We start from the raw sequence: 19,334 nt of genomic DNA, 5'->3' as shown, positions 1-19,334 counted from the left end.
TTCTAGTAGTCAGGAAAAAAGAACCATTTCTTACTAAGGGCAAGCTTGAACTATTGATATAAGAACAATAACAACTGTTAATGCTGATAATCATGAACATTGACATCTTCAGGTTCTTGCCAGGCTCACCACATGCTTTGTCAAGTTAAATGCTGGGAGGAAGCAATGTAGCTGGAACTTGCTGGAATGCATTAGGTGGAGAAGAGGAAACCCTGTTTCCTGACAATTTTTTCAGCTAATGCTTTTTTGCAGTATTTGGCCAGCTGCATTGTTGAGTGAAAATAATACTTGGAGAGAGATGGCAGAACTCACTGAATAATATATAATCTTAAAGAATAAAATGTCTACATCACAGTGGGGGTATGGAAGTAGGCTAAAGCCTCATCTTTACCTACACAAAGTAATTATTCTGTGTAAGCTTCTTGAATTCCATGGATCTCAGGAATGTCAGAAAAGCATCTTGCTGCTTCTTGTACTTCAAGTCCCTGTGGTCATCTGGACAATGGAGCCATGGCAGGAGAACTGCTGCTGGTGACAAATCTGACTGTGAGCTTTGCCCAGGGCCCCAGTGGATGGGCCCCTGCATCATGGAGGGGCAGCCACATGCCTCGCTGCTGATTCCACAGGCAGTATTTCATGCCACTTTCCCCAGAGGATTTAGACCAGAAGAAAACCACTGCAGAGTTTAGCTGATCCCTTCTTTACTCTCATATTGGAGCCTTGTACAAAGAAAATGAGAGCAGACACCAAGCACTGTATTGTAGTGTGATGATTAAGATATAGAGAGCCAAAATACTCTTTGAGATTCCTCCAGTAGGATGGCATCAAAGAGGAATTTTTGCCACGCTTTCTGCTATAACAAGCAAATCAGATGAATTCTGAGTAGACGATTTTTTCTCCAACTTCAGATCTTACTACAGATAAAACATTTACCAGATGTATTTTTTTAAAAAGTTATAGTCTGAAGATCTATTTTGTTCTATTATTTGGGGTAGGTTAGACATTAACAGAGCAACAGTGGAGTAATACCCCCTGCAACTGCATTGTTCATGCAGGCAAAACTCTCTGGCTGCATTGCCTAACAGTATTGTACAGGCAAAGATGATCTCACCCTGTCTGCATTTTGAGCTGACCAGGCGTCATATGGATGCAGTTAGTGCAGTGCCCCGTCTGAGCTAACAAGAGACGTGGCATATTAACTTGGGGCAACGGCTGACATTTAACATGTCTTCCAGTTGGCTTGAAGCATGGGCAGAGCGAGCTTGCATCTGTCTCAGAGTGAACATTGCCTCTGCCTGAAAAATATTGCACAAAACTGTGTGTGAAAGACTTGCAAAGTGATTTTGTGAAATCCTTGTAAAGTGAAACACTCTCTGTAATATGAAATTACTCCTATTAGAGCTGCAGCTTGAGTAACTCTCATATATGATCAAGAACCACCAATTCAAGTTCTCTTCTCCCTAACTTTCTCTAAACACATTTGGATTTTGTTAGTCTCTCACAGCTGGCCTAGGTTTTGACTACTGTGATATCATGCGAAAGGGGACTGCTTGAATTTGTTTAGTTTTTCAGGATGGATGCAGAATACTGTGGTAGCGTAGGCATTATAAGAAATGTCAGGAGGAAAACTTTTGAGGAACGTTGTCTTTATTAGTTTATAGAATGAGTTATAGGTGTGCAGATGTCTTCAAAATTAATGGGACTTGGATGCCAAATATTTTTTTAGGGTTTAGCACATTAATCCTTGTCCTAAATAGCAAGGATGGATATACAAGTGCGCATATAGAGATACATATGTCTCACGTGTACATATGTGCATGCATATATACATCCACATGTATGAAATACATATATGTCACTATAGAGTTGTGTGGCAAAGAAGCGATACGATTCCTGAGTTTCCACCCTCATCTTCATCTCTCAATACATATCCCCCTTCCTCTTTTCTGTAGGAGATCTTCTTTTCAAGCACTGAAATTTGACAGCAGCAGACAAGTAGGCAAGGAAACATTTCCCTTTTGAGGAGTCCTAATCCAGGTTTTCCTTCCATTGGCTCCAAAGCTCTTCATCATTTTGTCCCTGTGTTTCCTTCTTCTGCATAGAAAACGATCCAAGTATGGTAGATATGAAAAAGCCTGTTCCTGTGAGACATTAACAGGAATTCATAGTAGAGCCTTTCATTTTATGAGAGTTATATAGGGAACTGTAGAGCTTCTGGAAAAGTACAAGAAAATGCCAGGAAACAACCTAGGAGTTGTTAGGAGTGGAGCAGGAGAAAGCTGCTCCTGATCTGAGGGGTGTGTGTTAAGAATGGGACTCAGGCAGGTTCGTGCTGGCGTCAGAGCAGAACCTGGCCTCTGCTGCGCAAAGTGGCAGAAAGGCACCACTAAAAAAAGAAACTGAGGAAAGCCAGAAAGAACAAGCTGTTTCTCAGCAGATATGTGAGAATGGAGCAACTCCCACGGGAGGCCAAGCACGAAGGAGAAGTGGCCCAGCCAGCATGGCTGCCTCGTATCTTAATATAGCAGACTTCTTGGCAAAGCAAGGGGGTGAGGCCCGGTGGAGGAGGAGAGCTGGGTTTGCTTTCCCAAAAACCTGTTTGCAATAGCAAAGAAATCCCACTGGCTCTGATCCAGCAAACCGTTAGGATTCAGTGATCTGGCAGTGAAATCCAGCTGTTGGAGGTGCATTTCTCAGTGCTTCTAGCAGATCCTGCCTGCCCCTTGTCCACAGGTGGTCCGTACTCAGTGGGGGATTAGCTACATGTCTGGACAAGAGGAGACCCCATCCCACTGCTAGCAGCGTCTGTCCTCTTCCCCCCCTTCCCCACCCCCTCCCCTCAAGCCTTTTTGGAAACAAGTAGGCATGGCAAATGTGTGGTGTTGCGTCAGCATACACTGAGGAGCAGGATTCAGCCCAGAATTGTTTTCCTCATAAGTGCTGCAGACCTGGGAAGGGGCTATTTCCAGCGTGGGCTTCTGCAGGCTCAGGCTGAGCTCATTTGATGTGTGTGAATAAGGTGTTGCTTTTGCCCATTCCTGACCAACTCTGCTCTGTCAAAACAAACAAAGAAATCCAAGCAAAACAAAATAATTCAAGCAAAACAAAAAGCATTGACAACATTGCACAATAAAAATCATGTCTAGACCTAAATCCTGGGTACTGCCTCTGCGATATAGATTGGCAGGTAGGGAAATGATAAAATAAATATTGTGCTCTTTCCTCACTGTTTGTCTCTTACATGGCAGCTATCCCACAATCTTTTCTGATTCCCTACTCTCATTTCCGTGCTTTTGAACCCTAGACCTTATTAACTCTTGTTTTTCTTTGTTTTCCCTGTTTTGTTGGTGCCTCTTGGTTCAGTCCCACCTTTTGATTTGAGGTCTTCGCCTCCGTTCTGGGCACTCTGCCCATGTTTCTTTCTCAGTAGCCTTTCAGCTCCTTCCTCCCCATTCCCCAACCTTCCCACTAACTCCTTCCTTCCCTCACATGCTCCCTCTCATGCACATCCCACCATTCCATTTCTTACCCACATTTTCCTATTTGTTTTCTCTTCCCACACACTTCTTCCTGCCTTAATTCCTCTCTCCATTCCCAGCTGAATGTCAGCTATTGTATCATTAAGAAGTAATGGGAACTGATAAAAAAACAATCTGATGGCTTGTTTTTTAGGATTGGATTTATAGATTCCTGTCAGTCTATTTCCTTTTTAGTGAAAGAATTTAAAACAATTCCAAAATCCATAAAAACTTTTCCAGGTTCTCACCTTATTTGAAACTGGATGTTATGTATATTATGTATATATGTCATACATAGTGTTTTAGAGCTACTGCCTAACATGATCTTGTTTTAATTGAGATCTCTATGCTGTTAAACCTAACCCAGAACTGCATACTTCCATGTACTGCAGGCTTGTCTTTTATTTGAAGGGGTATGCAGTGGCATGCAAAGGATGCAGCCATTCTTCCAAAGAGCTTACACCTGGACATGCAAAGAGAAAACCCCTTCTTTTCAAATTTATCTAGGACCTAATTACACAGGTCTTACATGACATATCACCTCTTAATGTTTTCAGTCGTAACCTGCTCACTGACTTTCAATCTCCAGCAATTGTGAACAGTAAAATGGTAAACCTTGCAGGAAAATGAAGGCTATTTAAAAGAAGTCACAGTGCATATAGCTTTCAGTGTGATAGTGTGGAAGTGACAATTGACTCTGCAAATGCAGACAACTTCTGCGTGTTCATAATTTGTTTACTGCTAGTCAGACATTCTCACTGTCCCTTTTTCCATGTCTCTCACAGTGCTGTGTTGAGTTGTAATGATTCAGGGACCAGGCGGCTGGTTAATGCAGCTCATGTTGTCACCCTCACGGGGCTCATTTGCCTACAGGCATGTCAGAAGGAACAAGTAGTATAAGGGCATATATAACTGTAGTTGGCAGTGTACTGAAAAGATGCTGAAGCTCACTTTAAATGAATAGCGTAGGACATCAGGAGCTAAGTAGCTGAGAAATAAGATAAATTTCCTTGAATGGAGCGTTGTGTTTCTGTAGTTAGGCTGTGCCTGGTACTTGATCTAAATGAGGTATGTGTACATGGTGTGCAGTGTAGACATCCCCTGTGTGCTATTTGTTCCTAGCACTGTCTTGCACATTTTCAGTATCCAGCACAGTTCACATCACCCGCACTTCTACACAGCTTAAGCCTGTAATGGGAGGGAGTAGTAAAGAAGAGAGAGCCAGACTCTCCTCGCTGGAGTTAATAGCATAGAGCACTGCAATGACCTTCTGCTCCCTGTGTTCAGGAATTTGAAGGTTTGGGGCTTTTCCCTCAACCTTTAGGGAGGAGTACACAAGTCTGTAGAGTGATTTATACTGTGTTACTTGGTGTTCTGGTCTTCAGCTGTGCGCTTGCACAAGCCCGAGCCTGTGCCTGCTGCTTCATACTGGCAAGGCAAGAACGAACCCTGTATCCTTTGTGTTGGTGCAATCTGGGTTTGGTTTAGCGGTTGCAGACCATTGTTAGCATTGCAGAGCAGTGGGAGATGCAAGCTTGTTCTGTCTGTCCATTTTGGATCGTGACTGTTGACTGACTGTGGGTGTCCTTGGTTTTGCTAATAATTTTTTCCTAATTCTGCTCCTGCAACAGACTTTATGGGTTTTCTGAGTGCTTCGCACCAGCTTGCAGCAGACTATGTTGTAAGGGAAATGTAGGAGACAGCCACACACGAAACAAGTCTTACAATCTCTTGTGATGATCTGGTGTGATTATCTGTTGAGATATTCCAAGTTGCTGTATGGGTAAGTTGTTCCAAGGCCAACTTTTCACTGAAGGGAGTAAAGAGAATCATGATTATTACTGAATTTGGGCTGCGTATTGCAGCTGTGCTCTGTAGGAGAGGAAATGCTGGAGAGTTTAAAGCTATTGACTGGCAGAAGAGCAATGCTAGTTTGCAACCTTGATGCCACCCAGCATTAATAAGGTTTCTAGTTTGGATCAGTTCCAGCTGTCAGACCCCAATTTACTAACCCTGTTGGGAAGGACACGAGTTTTCTTTTAGAAGGTCAGTATCATTTAAGGTTATTGAAAGCAAGGAAACCTGTTCCACCTTTATAAGGAAAACATTGCCACGGAGTTTTTAGGAGCCACATGGTTATAATGAGTAACGAATGTATGGTACTTTGTGTAGTGTTTAGCTCAGCCTGAGAAAGAGAAAATAATGGAAGTCTCTTCTTTCTGCCTGTGTGTTCAAACGAAGGAAAATCAAAGCTGTTATACCAGAGCTATATATCAGCTAATATATTTTAGGAACTGTGGAATGATCATAATTACAAAAAAGTCCTCCAGAGAGAAATTATGACTCATAGTTTATGTTCTCTTTAGTGTTGCTATGGAAAAAGAGGTTAGTGCCAATGGTCATACAGCAATATTAATCTCTGATCTGAAAGAAAAATAAATAACAATCTCTAGCTTAACCCAAAGCAGATTTATTCTCAGTTACTGCAGCACACTCCACTAAAGGGGATAACCGTGTAAGAAAAATTAAAGATGACATTGATTATCAGTTCTCAACATGCAGTTAGGGAGAGTTCCTTATTTGAATTAGTGTGCACTTCAGACTCCCGCAAACAACTTGGTGGAGTGAGAGGAAGGGAAAAAAGGCATTTTGATCAAAAGGAGGGCAGGAAAGATCAGCCACCACCGACAGCTGCAAGTATGCTGATTAAAATTTCTTTATGCATGCAGTTAGACTCAGCCTGGGGTTGATGCTGGTTGAAATGCAGATCCTGAAACAAAAGCCTGGCAATGGGCAGTTTAAAGTGGTGGAAAGTGGCTATCAGCCTTTTTCCATTTGTTTGGGAAAGCAAGGGCCGTGAGTCAGAGAGTGGTGGATACTTAGGTGCTGAGTCAGCACCCTTTGGGCTGCTCCGGCAGTTGTTTCCTGCCAGTTGTTTAGTTGCCTAGGCAAAACCCTAACCAGGACTGGGGCCAAACAGCTGTGTGCTTGCTTTGCTCAAGCGGTGAATCTTTTTCTTTGCATGCAGGAAAACTACCTGACACCTTCCTCTTGACACCCACAGTGAGTATGCGTGTCTTAGTGGGTCACAGTAAAACTTTTCTACCTGCGTCCTTGCCTCTGTTTTCAGGAGTTGGAGCTACACTTGCTCCGTTGTATGCAGTTACTGACAGCAAAGATCTTGCAGTCAGAACTTGCTTGAAATTTTGCTCAGGATGCACCCTGCAAAGCAGGCTATAGCCTTCCTTCCTGCCACACTGTTGCATCTGCTCTGCTGATGGCAGTAAACCTTTTTATTCTGTTGATGAGCTGAGCAGATTGGATTGGGGAGATACACAGATCTCATGTCCTGCACCTATGCACACAGCTTTTACTGCGGGTCACAGGGGTTGTACGTGTTGCCCAAAAATATTGCATGGCTCAGGGAGCACTCTGAGCCAGCTGAAGGCTTGTCATGGACTTTCAGGGTTGGACTGGTCCCTTGGTGAACAGTTTGCCCTCTAACAAATTGCCATCACTTCACTAATTCTTCTGAGTTTACCTCTTTTTTAAGTGTGTGACTATCAGTTCATCAGTCACGTAACTGTTTGGCCTTACAGCCTATAACAACAATTGGTTTTCATTGCATCAGCTTAAAGGGCATACAGGTGTATTTTACCTTCTGATCCTTTTCTTCTTCTTCCCTTTCTTCTGTCTCTTTAATCATCAAACATGCTTCAGTCAGGCCTGTATGAGGGCTTCCACCGCACTGTCTTACTTGACAGTTAAATGGTCCAGAAAGCCCGTATCTGTGCCTTTTCACAGAGGAGCCGGCTCATAGATTAGCACGTGGGGGTCAACAGGATGCTCTTTGCCCTTTCCCCTGAAAGGGGACAGAAATGTCGGCTGGTTTTCTGGCACTGAAAATGGAAGTATCAGCAGCTGCTGAGTGCTGCTAGTTTAAATATTTATACCCTAAGGACTTTATCACACCCTCTTGCTTTGTGCAAAGCTCCCGCCGATTTCAGTGGAGGTCAAACTCTGAATCCATGCAGCAGCTAACAAGTCAGGTCTTCCAAGGAATAATGGTACAAGTGGAGCTCACAGGCAGGTGCTGTACCTGTGTTATTGTGTCAATAAGGGTAAACAAGTAGGGTTTTTTTTAAAAAGTAATTATGTAGACAAACCTGTCAGCACAAGCTTGGAATACCCATGCATATGCTTGACATCTGTCAGCCTGACAAGATCCAGGCACATACTTCAGATACTTGAAAGAATACAGCGCTGCTGGTGCTGCAGTCTGTCTCCTCCCTGAAACACTAAGTTTTGCAGGCTAATGTTTTTAGTCAGGACTCGAGAATGGAAGGAGAGGGGAAGAAACAGCTTGGAGGACATCTTGGGATCCTGAGCTTGCTTTGTCCTCTGGTTTATAAGATAGCGCAAAAGCAGACATTTGCGAGTTGCGTAAAAATTTTTCTCTCTTGCAAAGCATGCCTTCTAATGTTTGTTAGGATTACAGGCCCGCTCGTCCTTGTAAATGTGTGATTGTGATGGAAAAAATGTTTAATTCTAGTCCTGCAACTGATGGCTGCGTGTATAGTGTATCCTGAAGTGGGTATTTGAATTAATTCTCACAGATGCTCAGTATCTGCATTTCCAATAGTTTTACTGGATGGCATTGAAATGCTCTTTAAAACACTGTGCATGGGATTTGTTTCAGCATCTCTAAAACTGGATAAAGCATGGCCAGGGGTATTGTTTGAATTAAAGCTTAGCAGGACAAACAAACCAGGCATATCTGAAAGCAAAGCGTAAACATGATGCTGGGGTTCCTGGTTAGTGCTTGGTGGCTGCAGGAAGTTGACAGCTGTTACATAAAGGTTAAATGTGCATTCTTTCATCTGTCAGTAAAATTAAGCCTCCTAAAGACTATGTGGCACTCTGGAAGACATGAATTTTTTCTGTGTGCATAACCAGAATATACACTTCAATATAAATATGCTTTCAGGACTATTAAAGTATTAGAAGTATGCTGCAGTCCAATAAAAAAATGCAGATGGAGCTAGCAGATTTTGGAAAGTGCCTGACTACATTCAGATGTGCTAGAGATCTGATGAGTGTCTGGAAAGCAAAGTCTGAGCACTGGTGTTTGCGTTGCTAAATAACAGCAGAGGGTGAGAAAGAAAATGGTATAGGTACAACAGGGATATAATAAATGCTTGACCTTTAAATTTCATCTTTGCCAACTTCTCAGACTGCTTCTCCCAAAGACTGACATGACTGTGCTTTATGTTATGCTTTTATTTGCCATATTTGTAGTTAGTTACAAGTAAAAATGATTGAAATCCATTGTAGTTAATACAAAATAAAAATATAGCTGCATGGGTTATGCCATGATTTTTCTTACAAACAGTATCTCCTATATTATGCCATACACTTAAGAGCTTAACTCTTAATAGCACTCACCTACACTAAGCTCTTATTGACTAGCTTCCAGTGTGAGTTACTGGTTACAGATATTACCCCTGTGGAGTAGTATCTGTTGATCATTTCATAATGGTATTTTTGCTGTAGTTTTTATTTCCCCTGTAATTTGTGATTCTAAATGCAAGTTGAAGGAAGCAACCTTTTAGTGCAATGTTAAGTATCAGTAGAATTTTTTTTTATATATATATATATATATATAAACACCCCCCCCATAAAAATAATGCACTGCATAAACAAACAAGGATGTAAGGTAACTGTTGTGGGTATTGTGCTTCCCTTTCCTACCCTCCCCTTTACCTTTGTTAAGTGACAGGAATGAACATTCATAGTGAACAAACTATCCTGTAACCTCTCATTTTCAATGAATTTTTAAAAATTACAGACTTGTAATTTTGAGAGCAGGTAGGTGGCTTTGATGAAAGTTATTAGTGGAGAATCAAATCCTGTGGCTTTGCAGACTCATCCTTACGTAAACTCATCCCTGCCATGAAGTTCAATCCATAACACATTGTTCCCTTTAGGCATGCCTAAAAGAGTATTTCACCTTTTTGAAAAAATTGTCCTTACATCCCTGTAATTATCTAACTCTTCTGTGTAGATATATCTCTATATATGAAATAATTTGTAAAAAGATAAATTATGCTGTTTTCAAAATACTCTGAGATACAAAGTTGTGCAGGTGCAAGTTTGATAGTATATTGCTATAAAGACTAAGAATTAATTAGTGTTATCTGAGTATATATTCTTTAAGCTGGGAGTACAGATTTAATATTGCGGGCTTTTATTTTTGCTTTTTTCACATTTCATAGCACTTCATACTTTCTTCAGACCATCTCCATGTTTCTATCAAATTCCTTTTTTTTTTTCCAATTTCTGATCCCTTAAAGGTACAGTAGCTGATCACACATTCATGCTTGTCACTAATGTATTTCCATAACTCTGGTAGACTGAAAAACATCTTTTTATTTCCACCTAAATGCAGTCATTTCTTCTAATTGAATAGCGAGAGGCTTGTGGCAAAAATCTTTCCCCCACTGAAATTGATGGTACCAACTTTTCAGCTTTGCCCTTTATGTACTCTGCTCTTCTGGGCTTACAACGCTGTGGAGCAAAGCCCCAACAAACTACGTGTATGCACAGTGACTGAGGCTGTTAGTATTCACGGAGCATAGCACGGAAACCGAAATCAAATGTTCTCATTGGTATTTCTACATTTACATACAAAACTACTCACAGTGCTGTGAAATACTGACAGAGAAGAAAACAGAACAGAAATGTTTGGTTTTTGACTACTCTCCATGCACTCCTCTGGCCTAACTATAAGAAAGCCAGCTGACCAGCTTGCTTCTACTAGACATACTCTTCTCCTGCTAGTCTCTTATGCCAGCTGACAGCATCTCTAAATTAATAAACACCAGTGACTTGGCCTAAAACAGAGCATGTTGCAGCCTATGTCATGGACCTTGTTCACTCTGTGTTCCAACACGATGCAATAAATTACCACTGCAGAGAAAAGGATGGAAGAAACTGAATCGCTACTACCACCCATGTAGCAGAGACCAGTTACTCGCCTAGGTAAAACCGTGCGTATTTGGAAGGCGAAGGCAGGCTCAGGTTGATTACGCTGTTTGGTCTATCTGCAGGACAGCTGCTTGGGTTGTTTCTTCATCAGATTGTTCTGTTTCCCCGCCGACTGGCTTGTTTCTTTCATCATACCATTTCTGGCTAGAAACTTCCAGAGGCATCCCATACTCTTCATCATCTTCAACGATGGAGAGCTCGATGTTGTTGTTCATCATCGAGTTCCCTTCCATTCTGGCTTCCTTCTCTAGAGAATCGGCTACTCCTTTGCCCTCCTCGGTCAGCGAGGCGGTAGGTGTCATATCTGAGTGCATGTCGGTGAATGACGTTTCATCCTCATTCTCAGCTTGGTCGTTGCTTGTAGCTTCTGTTGGTCTGTCCTCAGCTTCAGCAGGGCTTTCTCCTTCACGGGCTTTCTTCACATTGAATGCGAGGGGAGATACTTTGAAAGCTGAACTCTTTGAAGAGGAGGATTTCTGATGATGTACAGTAAGTGATTTCTTGATCTTTTCTCTCCGTTCAGGCGAGACAATCTTTGTGCTGATCTTGTTCATCTTCTTCTCGATGTTTTGGCGGGAAAATGCTTTCTTGAGGCTGTCTACCTTCTTGAGGCTGGATCTTTTAATTTTCTCAGCTCTTGATTCTTCTGTTTTCTCCTCTGCACTGTCATCCGCATCATCTTCCTCATGAAACATTTCATCATCTGAACACAACTCCACTGTGTGCAAGGTTTCTTCCAGTGTTTTGTTCTCATCTACAGGCTCTTCTTTTCCTTCTGTAATGCTGGGAACAGGTTCTTTTGCAAAAACACTGGCAGGGATCTCATTTTCCTCCTGAAAGAATTGACAATATTTGAGTTTCATAGTTCACAGGGCACAAATTTAATAAACAAAGCACAACCCTGAACAATTACTTCCCCCCCCCCCCCCCCCCATGAGATGAAGGATGCTGAATATTTCTTGTTGTTTCAGTATATTTAACCAGTTACAAACCACTCAAAGCCCACTGAACCATTATCTGATACAGTTTAAGACTAATGAGCTGTCAGCTGTAAGATTTCTCTTTCAGAGTGACTTAGAATGTATACAGAATGGAAATCCTGTTCTTTGTTATTTAAATTAGATACTCCTATTAAAGAGTTTAGCTGTAAAGTTGTATACCTATCCCTGGGGAGAAGGGATGGTATGGTGGCTAAGGAGGTCATACTACAGACTCCTGCATAGACCTACAGAAGTCACATAACCCCTAGAGCTTTCAGTTTCTTTAGCCAAAGATTAGGAGTATCTCTGCAGAGACGTTGGGTGCATCTGAGAGGTACCTTAGATGGCAAATGCAGTTAGCGCTCCCACTGTATTTCAGAGAAATGTATGTTGCTGTTAAAACTGGATTGTTGGTACTGAGAAGCCGTGCAGTCTATGATGTTTAGAGTATGTGCTATTTCCCATCTATTTATAACACAGAAAAGAAAACTGGTAAATTTGGTTGGTAAATTGGTAAATATTACAAATTTGGACAGGGCAACTCGTTGAAAAATAATAAAAAGAAAAGTTTATGGCATACAAAAATAAACAGACATTATACCTGTCTGTATATATAGAGGAAAATTACTGCTTTTTAGAAACAAAACCAAGAAAGGGCATGGAAAGAAAGAAGGTATCTGAAAACAAAACAGGGTGAACAAGGGCAGAAGCTGGGACTCGTAACGAAGGACCTCTGAGACTACCAAGCACAGCAGCTCTGCCACACTGAGCAGTTCAGAGGCAACACAATGAACACTCTGTTCTGTGGTGGGTTTTGCAGGCATCTGCTTATGCAAAGAAAACGAGGCTCCTCGCACACTCCCTTTTCTTTTCAGAATCGTTATGCCTTAGATCTGCATATTCTCTATTTATTACCTTTTTTTATCACCTTCAGACAGAGTGCATGCAATATCACCTACTGTTATGGATTGGAAAGATTTTTTTTATTCCCCCCCCACCCCCATATTTATCTTTAGATAGGAAAAGCAGTAAGTGCTGAGTGAAATGGTTGTAATAGTCTCAGATCTGTCCCTAGTGGGCCTGAGTGTACAGTTAAGGGGAAAAAAGGCCACATACACTTCAAAGTTCATGCTCATTATTTCAGGACTGAGCATACAGTTGTGATCACTAGAGAGAATAGTGTCTCAAGTTAAATTTGCTGTCAAGACTGTATACGGATGTCTTTATGAATATACCACAGTACTTCGTACATGGTTGTTTTTAAAAACAAAATACTCCCAACTACCTTGGAGCTTCTGGAACTCAAGAATGTGCACGCAGACAGGCAGAATCATTTTATACCATATATACACAGTATATAATCATATATATTGTGATTCAAGTGTGTTGATGAATATCTCTCAGGGATATAAAAATGAAAAGTATCAAAAAATTGATGGCTATTTGACAGTTAGTGTGTGATTTGCTTCTACGGTTTCCGCACACCTTCCTGGACTAGTGGCCTCAGTTGGATGCACTGGCACAGATGAAGCTTTCCAAGCCCTTTGCCTGCAGTGGAACATCTAATAAAGCCAGTGTTCTTCTCCCAACACCTATAATGTTGTTGCAACTATCGGCAACAGTGACCAAGATAACAAAACAAAGAAAACCTGCACCAGCTTTAAGTGAAAACAGCTGTAACTGCAGTACAAATATTTATATTTTTTCTCCACTGCAGTTAATGAAATGTGGATTACATGAGTGGGTGCAGTGTTAAATTATTCCCCAGAGCACGAGAACTCAGTATAAAAAGTAATTTATGTGTCTTGTGCATTCTTTTCAAACCTAGGTAATTGCATACAGTTTTAAGCATCTCAACATTCAGGTGTAAGTGCCTGAATGGCATAGAAAACTCTGATTTTAATGAGTAAAGATGGGTTGTAAATTTTAAAGTATTTAGTCTAGGAAATTGGTGTCGGATGAGATTGATCACAGTGCAGTCTGAGCCAGAGATTGGCCTGTGTGGCTCATCTCAAGGTCAGTTTAGCTCTGTGTCTGCAGTATTCATGTTAAACTGAAGTACTGCATGCGGTCTCTAGAAGAATATGGACATAGATTTTATTTCAATTTTTATCAAATTTGTGACCGAGTAGAAGCGAGACTGTCAAACTATCCATATTTATAAAGAAAAAAAAAGCAAACAAAAATATACTACAGAATAATGAGCTAATGATTCAATTAAAAGCAGATCCTAGGTGGTCTTTGGCTATCAGACAGTGCTGGCATTCAAGAAATCACCTCCATGTCTAAGCTTCCTGCATGGCCCTGGAAAACATCAGGCTCTGGGCATCTATTACTCTGCTTGTAAAATGGGAATGACACGCTTTCCTGTCTTGCAGTTCTAAAAGACCTTAGGATCACAGGAACTATTAAAATGCAAATGAAAATAAATTTAGTAAAATGCTTTGGAAATACAAAAGTGGTATAGTAGGAATGATCTGTGGTGGAACAGACTTTTCTGTTTCAAATACAGTTACTGGTAACATTGCAAGCCGGCTATTGGTAACTTTTAGGTCTAACAAGTTTATGAGACACGTATATTTTGTTTTGATACATTTTTCAAGCAGCCTAGTATTTCGTTTAGGAAGACTAGAACAATACACTGAAAAATGTCAACTGTTACAAACTGCGTAACTATTTTCCATGCCAAAAAAAGTAGAACTTTGATCTTTTCTTCTTGATCTAATCTAAAATTCTGAGAAAGCAATACATCTTTTTATTTTCCACATCCAAGTTCAAAAACAGCACTTGCATTTTCTCAGATGAGCTTGACTGTAGGTAGTTAGCTCCTCTGAATTTTATTTTTCCATGTAGGAGCCGAATAGACTTGTGCAGGTTCTCTGTGTAAAACAACTCTTGCTAATACTAGTAATACTTGCAAAGTTAAAATCAGTGCCGCCTTTGTGGCTTTGTTCAGCCATTCTCAAGAACTTTCTATAGGTCACAATCTCAACCCTATCTTTTACCAAAAAGGAAGATAAGATCCATAATGGTGTACTACAAAACCGGACAGCCTGAGTGAACAGGTAGTTAATTTACTCAGGAGTGCCAAATCTCTGATGCTGCATAAGGGGAATCAGTGTGCTTTGGTTTGGATTTTTGTTAGATTTGTGGTAAGAGGCCATGGCCTTCAAGAAGGGGAGATGACATTTTCCCATACTTAACAGCCATCCAGGCTCCCCTGTGCTTTGTAGATGCTGTTATATGCCTAAATGATTACTAGTCTAAAACTTGTTTTGCTACACAAAACAGGTCGAAAGATGACAAATCCCTCTTAAAATAGCTATAGCTCCACCTACTTTCCTTCAGACAAATAAGTGCTCTTCTGACCTGGATGTCACGGGGAGGGAGGAGGGCAGGGAGCAGGCTGGGACCAGGCGCAAGGCAGAGGAAATTGCCAGCTGCCCATTTGCACATCCTGTGCAGCCTGGGGTGTTTTGGGAGTGCGTTGTGGATTTGGCTGCACCGCCCCCCTGACCTCCCACAGCACAAGTCCTAAGATCCACACCACACAGGATCAAGTCCTAAGAGCCACATGAGATGTTTTTGTCATTAATCAATGTAAAAGTATTCTCCCTGCAAGGCGCCAGTGGGAAATTTGGTAGTTAGATAATAGCATTGTCAGTTTGTAATTCTTCTGTTTCCCTCACTTGTTCATTTTTGAGTTAGAAGTTGCTTTTTCAACAGATTATTATTCAAACTACAAGATACAACCACATGGATAATTTCCTTTGCCCTCTTCTTGCCTCATTTCAGGATGAAGCATTTACCAACAGCAGCATCTGAAATGGGCTTGAATATAAGTGTGCTTGATCCCAAGCTGTAATTTTGACTTATTTTATCTGTCCTATTCACTAGTAAACATGACATTTAATTGAAAAATTAAACATGAGCCTTTTTTATCTTGTATTTTGCTTCTGCAGCTAAAATAGCAAACAAAACCCCCACCAAACCAGAATCAAAAAGCTGGTCACATGGCAAGAACAAAATAGAGGGGAACAATGCCAAAGCTTAACAAGGATTTTTAAAACAGTCACTTCAGTGTTTTGCTAAATTGCTGTTTCACTTGTGGCATTTGTAATAATTTTTGCATCCCCAAATGCTTGGAATAGAGCTCCATTAAAATACGTCACTGATTAAAGAAGTATATGCAAACTAGGAACAATGCAGACTGTCTAGGGAGAGAAAACTAAGAGCGTTTTAATGGCAAATATGTAAATAGCTGAACTTTTCTAAACGCAGTTCATTCTCAGCGTGTATGCTGAGGGAAAGCTGATGCTGGCGAGTGGCAGCACAGTTTCATAAAATGCAGAGCTGGAGCTCAGTCATGTGTTTTGGCTATGCTCAGTGCTCCCACCAAGTATCAGGGAGTTTGAGGTATACAGTGAATGCAGAACTGAATCACAAAAGCCTATTTTTATTTTCATACTGAGCTGTCTTCTTAAGCTGTGAAAGCGGGTCCTAATGAGAAACATGCTGTGTGAAGTTTAGGATTTCCCCCCCCCCCCCCCCAGTGGAAAAGAAGAATCCCCCAACTGAAGAGAAGTCTCATATATCCAGATTTCCCTTTTGTTTTTACAGAAATCTGGCATCAATATGGCTTCATTGCTGTGACTTCTCCTTCCTGCAATTGTTTTTCCATGGATTCCTGCTCGGGACAGTACAGAAACACAGCCAGCCTTCTGGTCTTTTCCCTCGGTATGATTATCCTAGCAAGGCAGTGGCCCTGCTTACTACCAGGTTATCCCACCTCCACCTTGTAAGGAGACCCCGCAGGCAGATTTTGAGGAGGTGGGCATGCAGGTAAGGCACCTGCCTAGGCCAGCAGCAGGCATACAGGCACAGCCTCCTGAGCACCCGCCATCCCTTTGGGTGCAGCCGCTTCCCCAGTGGAAAATCCCAGCTCCTCCCAGGCTCTGCCGGAGAAAGCCCCAGGCGCTGCCACCCTCCCACACCCCGGGAGGCTCTGCTGGCTGCCCTGGTTTGCCAGACAGCCACGCTGCCTTTTAGCAACAGGCCAGTGCCAGGAACAATTCCCAGTTGACAGCTGATTTTTTTTTACTGAATTTAACTGCACTGTTTCTTTTCTAAGGCTTATGCTCCTGATCTGCATCGGCTTGGGATCAGTCAAGTTCATCTCCCCCGCTACCATGGAACATACTTTCCAGTGAGAGATGGGAACACAGTCAACTAAATCCTTGTAAAAGCAATGAAGAGCAGACCTCCTGTTCAAAGGTACCACCCCAGCGATGGGTGGTGGAGAAGCAGTGGATTTTCTTTGGCTGTTGTTCTGGGACGTGGACCTGTGTTGTTTGGTTTGCGTTTGTGCCCTTCAGGACCCAGTATTAAGGAAAGGCTCGAAGGTTTACATAGGCCTTAACTTTGCAATACTATTTGGTGTCAGGAAACAAGCCAAGCCAGCCCCCTCCTGTCGGGATGCCACTTTACCCTTCAAAACTTTCTTAGTGAGCTTTACCAGTACTATGTCATCTTAAATCACTATGTCATCTTAAAATGCTAAAATTTGGGTTCTCTGGAGGAAGATGCTGTAATTGCAATAGCAAGGCCTTAATTGTCACCCTTGCAGGTAGCAGAAATGCCACAAAATTACCTTCCCACAGGCCAAGCTGGTGCACCCTCCCCATGGGAAACGTCCAAGGTCTAGGTCTGAACCTGGAGGTGGGAGCCAGCCATTAGCTAACACCACCTGGGAGATGGCAACGTTTTGACTTACAGCTACGGATCTTAAATTACCTGGAGAAGTCCAGAGAACATGTGTCTTTTAATTTACCCAGTCCCTGGAATAATTTCCACATTCCTTCTAGGGTGGAAACCACCATGCTCAGTACATGCTGCAGCTCCTCCTCTTCTGGCTTGACAAGCCTGGGCCGTAATTTGGGAGAACAATAAGCAGGGAGGTGGGGGCTTCCTTCCTGGGGGGAGCGCCTGTGCACTAACTGGGCCTGCCAGATTTTAAAATCAAGTTCTGATCTGTTGTTTTGGGTTTGTTTAAATAGAGAAAACCACCAACAACCCAAGAAATAGAGTTAGCTACTGGCAGATGTAACATGCAGCCGACAAAATTAGCCTGCGGAGCTGGTGATGTGCCCAACCTGTGGCTGCTCCAACCCCATGCTCACTCTCCTTCCTTCCCCCAGTGGGTTGTGGAGGTCTGTCTTTTTTTTTTTTTAAAGATGTAAAAGTCACATCCTGTGTTTAGTTAAAGTTCACGCCATGTTCTGTCCAGACCATTGCTTAAAAAGGGGAAAATATGCAAACTGCTGCTATCACTGGATGGACTCCCAGGAAGCCGAGTTTTTAGTGGAATTTTTAACTCATCCCTGAATGGGCCGGAACAGCCTGCAGGGCGAAGTAGGATGTGAGGCTGAGTGTGACAGGGAGCTGCAGCGCTGCCCCTCTCCTGCTTCTGAGGGCAGATGCAAGGGCAGTTTTTAGGGGCACTACTACAAGTTAGGAAAATGGGCTCTTCTCAAGTTTGCTAAGAGTTTACTAAAAAAAAAAAAAAAAAAAAAAAAGGCCCTTTCTTCAAGTTTGCTAAAAAAAAAACCCCAAACCCCAAATCTGCAACAAAACAACTCTTTCCCCATGTATGCCAAGAGTTAGTAAAAGATGCCTCTTTCCCCAAGTTCGCTGAGAATAAAAGGTGTCTCTTTCCCCAAGTTAGCTAAGAGTTAGCAAAACAGTCTCTTTCCTCAGGTTTGCTAAGAGTTAGCAAAAGACAGCTCTTTCTCCAAGTTTGCCAAGAGTAAAAGAGGGCTCCTTCCCCACAGTTAGCTAAAAGTTAGCAAAAAAAGGGCTCTTTCCCCATGTTTACCAACAGCTGGCAAAAAACCAAAGGGCATTTTCCCCAAGTTTGCCACGAGTTAGCAAAAAAGACTTTCCCCAAGTTTGCTGAGATTGCAGGAAGGTTTTTCTCCCACCTTTGCTAAGTTAGCAGGAAGACAGCCTGTTTTCCAAGTTTGCTAAGGGCGAGTAGGAAGTCAGCTCTTTCCCCAGTTTCGCTAGGGCTTAGCAGAAACGGGCTCTTCCCCCAAGTTCGGGAGGAAGGTGCGGGGCGCGGCGGCAGGGGGGCATGGGGTGGCTGCAAGGCCTCTCACCTGGAAGATGAGCACCTTGAAGCGGTCCCGCCGGAGCAGCTGTGCGTGATGCTGCTCCAGGCGTCGCACCTGGTCGCATTGCCTCTCCAGCCGCTCCCTCACGGCGCGGGTGTGGGCGCACACCTTCCGCGACTTCTCCAGCAGCTTCTCCACCGCTTCCCCCGTCGCCCCGTGGCTGCGGCACAATTTCCCCAGGTCTCCCTGAATACCCCGCACCGCCCCTTCCAAACCCCGCTGCCTCTGCTCCATCTGCCGCTGTTGCCCTTCCACCGCTTCCAACATGGATACCAGTTTCTCCAGCAAGGCCAGGACGGTCAGGGCATTCACCTGCCCCCCGACAGCCTCCGACGGCGGGAGCGGAGGGACCGCGCTGCCTCCCGCCGCCTCCCCCATGGCTGCGCCGGGATGGGACGGCGGATGCCGGGGCCGCTCTTAAGGGCTGCGATTCCCCCTCCCCCGGGGAGGTTTCGGGCAGAGCCCGGCCCCGGCCGCGGCCCCGACCCGCCCCGGGCGGCCGCCGGCCGCCCGGGGCGGGTCGGGGCCGCAGCCGGGCCCCCGGTGCTCCCCCTCCATCCCATATCACTCCCCTTTTTTAAAAAGCGAGGGGTGTATTCTCGCCCCACAGAGCGAAA

The 19,334-nt window shown here is 43.1% G+C and overlaps 1 protein-coding gene across 1 annotated transcript; it reads right to left on the bottom strand.

Moving 5' to 3' along the window:
- Positions 1-10,603: 10,603 nt before the first annotated feature.
- Positions 10,604-19,095, bottom strand: CAVIN2 (caveolae associated protein 2). Its single transcript, XM_009483333.2, has 2 exons — positions 18,703-19,095; positions 10,604-11,398 (listed from the first exon to the last, which is right to left on the bottom strand). Exons 1-2 carry the CDS (start codon positions 19,093-19,095, stop codon positions 10,604-10,606), a joined length of 1,188 nt encoding a protein of 395 aa, XP_009481608.2.
- Positions 19,096-19,334: the final 239 nt, after the last annotated feature.

This window comes from Pelecanus crispus, chromosome 5 (assembly GCF_030463565.1).
Source record: "Pelecanus crispus isolate bPelCri1 chromosome 5, bPelCri1.pri, whole genome shotgun sequence".
NCBI classification, from domain to species: Eukaryota; Metazoa; Chordata; class Aves; order Pelecaniformes; family Pelecanidae; genus Pelecanus; species Pelecanus crispus.
This window is presented reverse-complemented; position numbering and strand designations above follow the sequence as displayed.

Excerpts from the sequence above, each read along its gene's own strand:
- CAVIN2 (XM_009483333.2), bottom strand. The coding sequence starts at position 19,095 with ATGGGGGAGGCGGCGGGAGGCAGCGCGGTCCCTCCGCTCCCGCCGTCG. Across the intron at positions 11,399-18,702 it reads TCAAGGTGCTCATCTTCCAG|GAGGAAAATGAGATCCCTGC; the intron begins GTGAGAGGCCTT and ends CAATTCTTTCAG.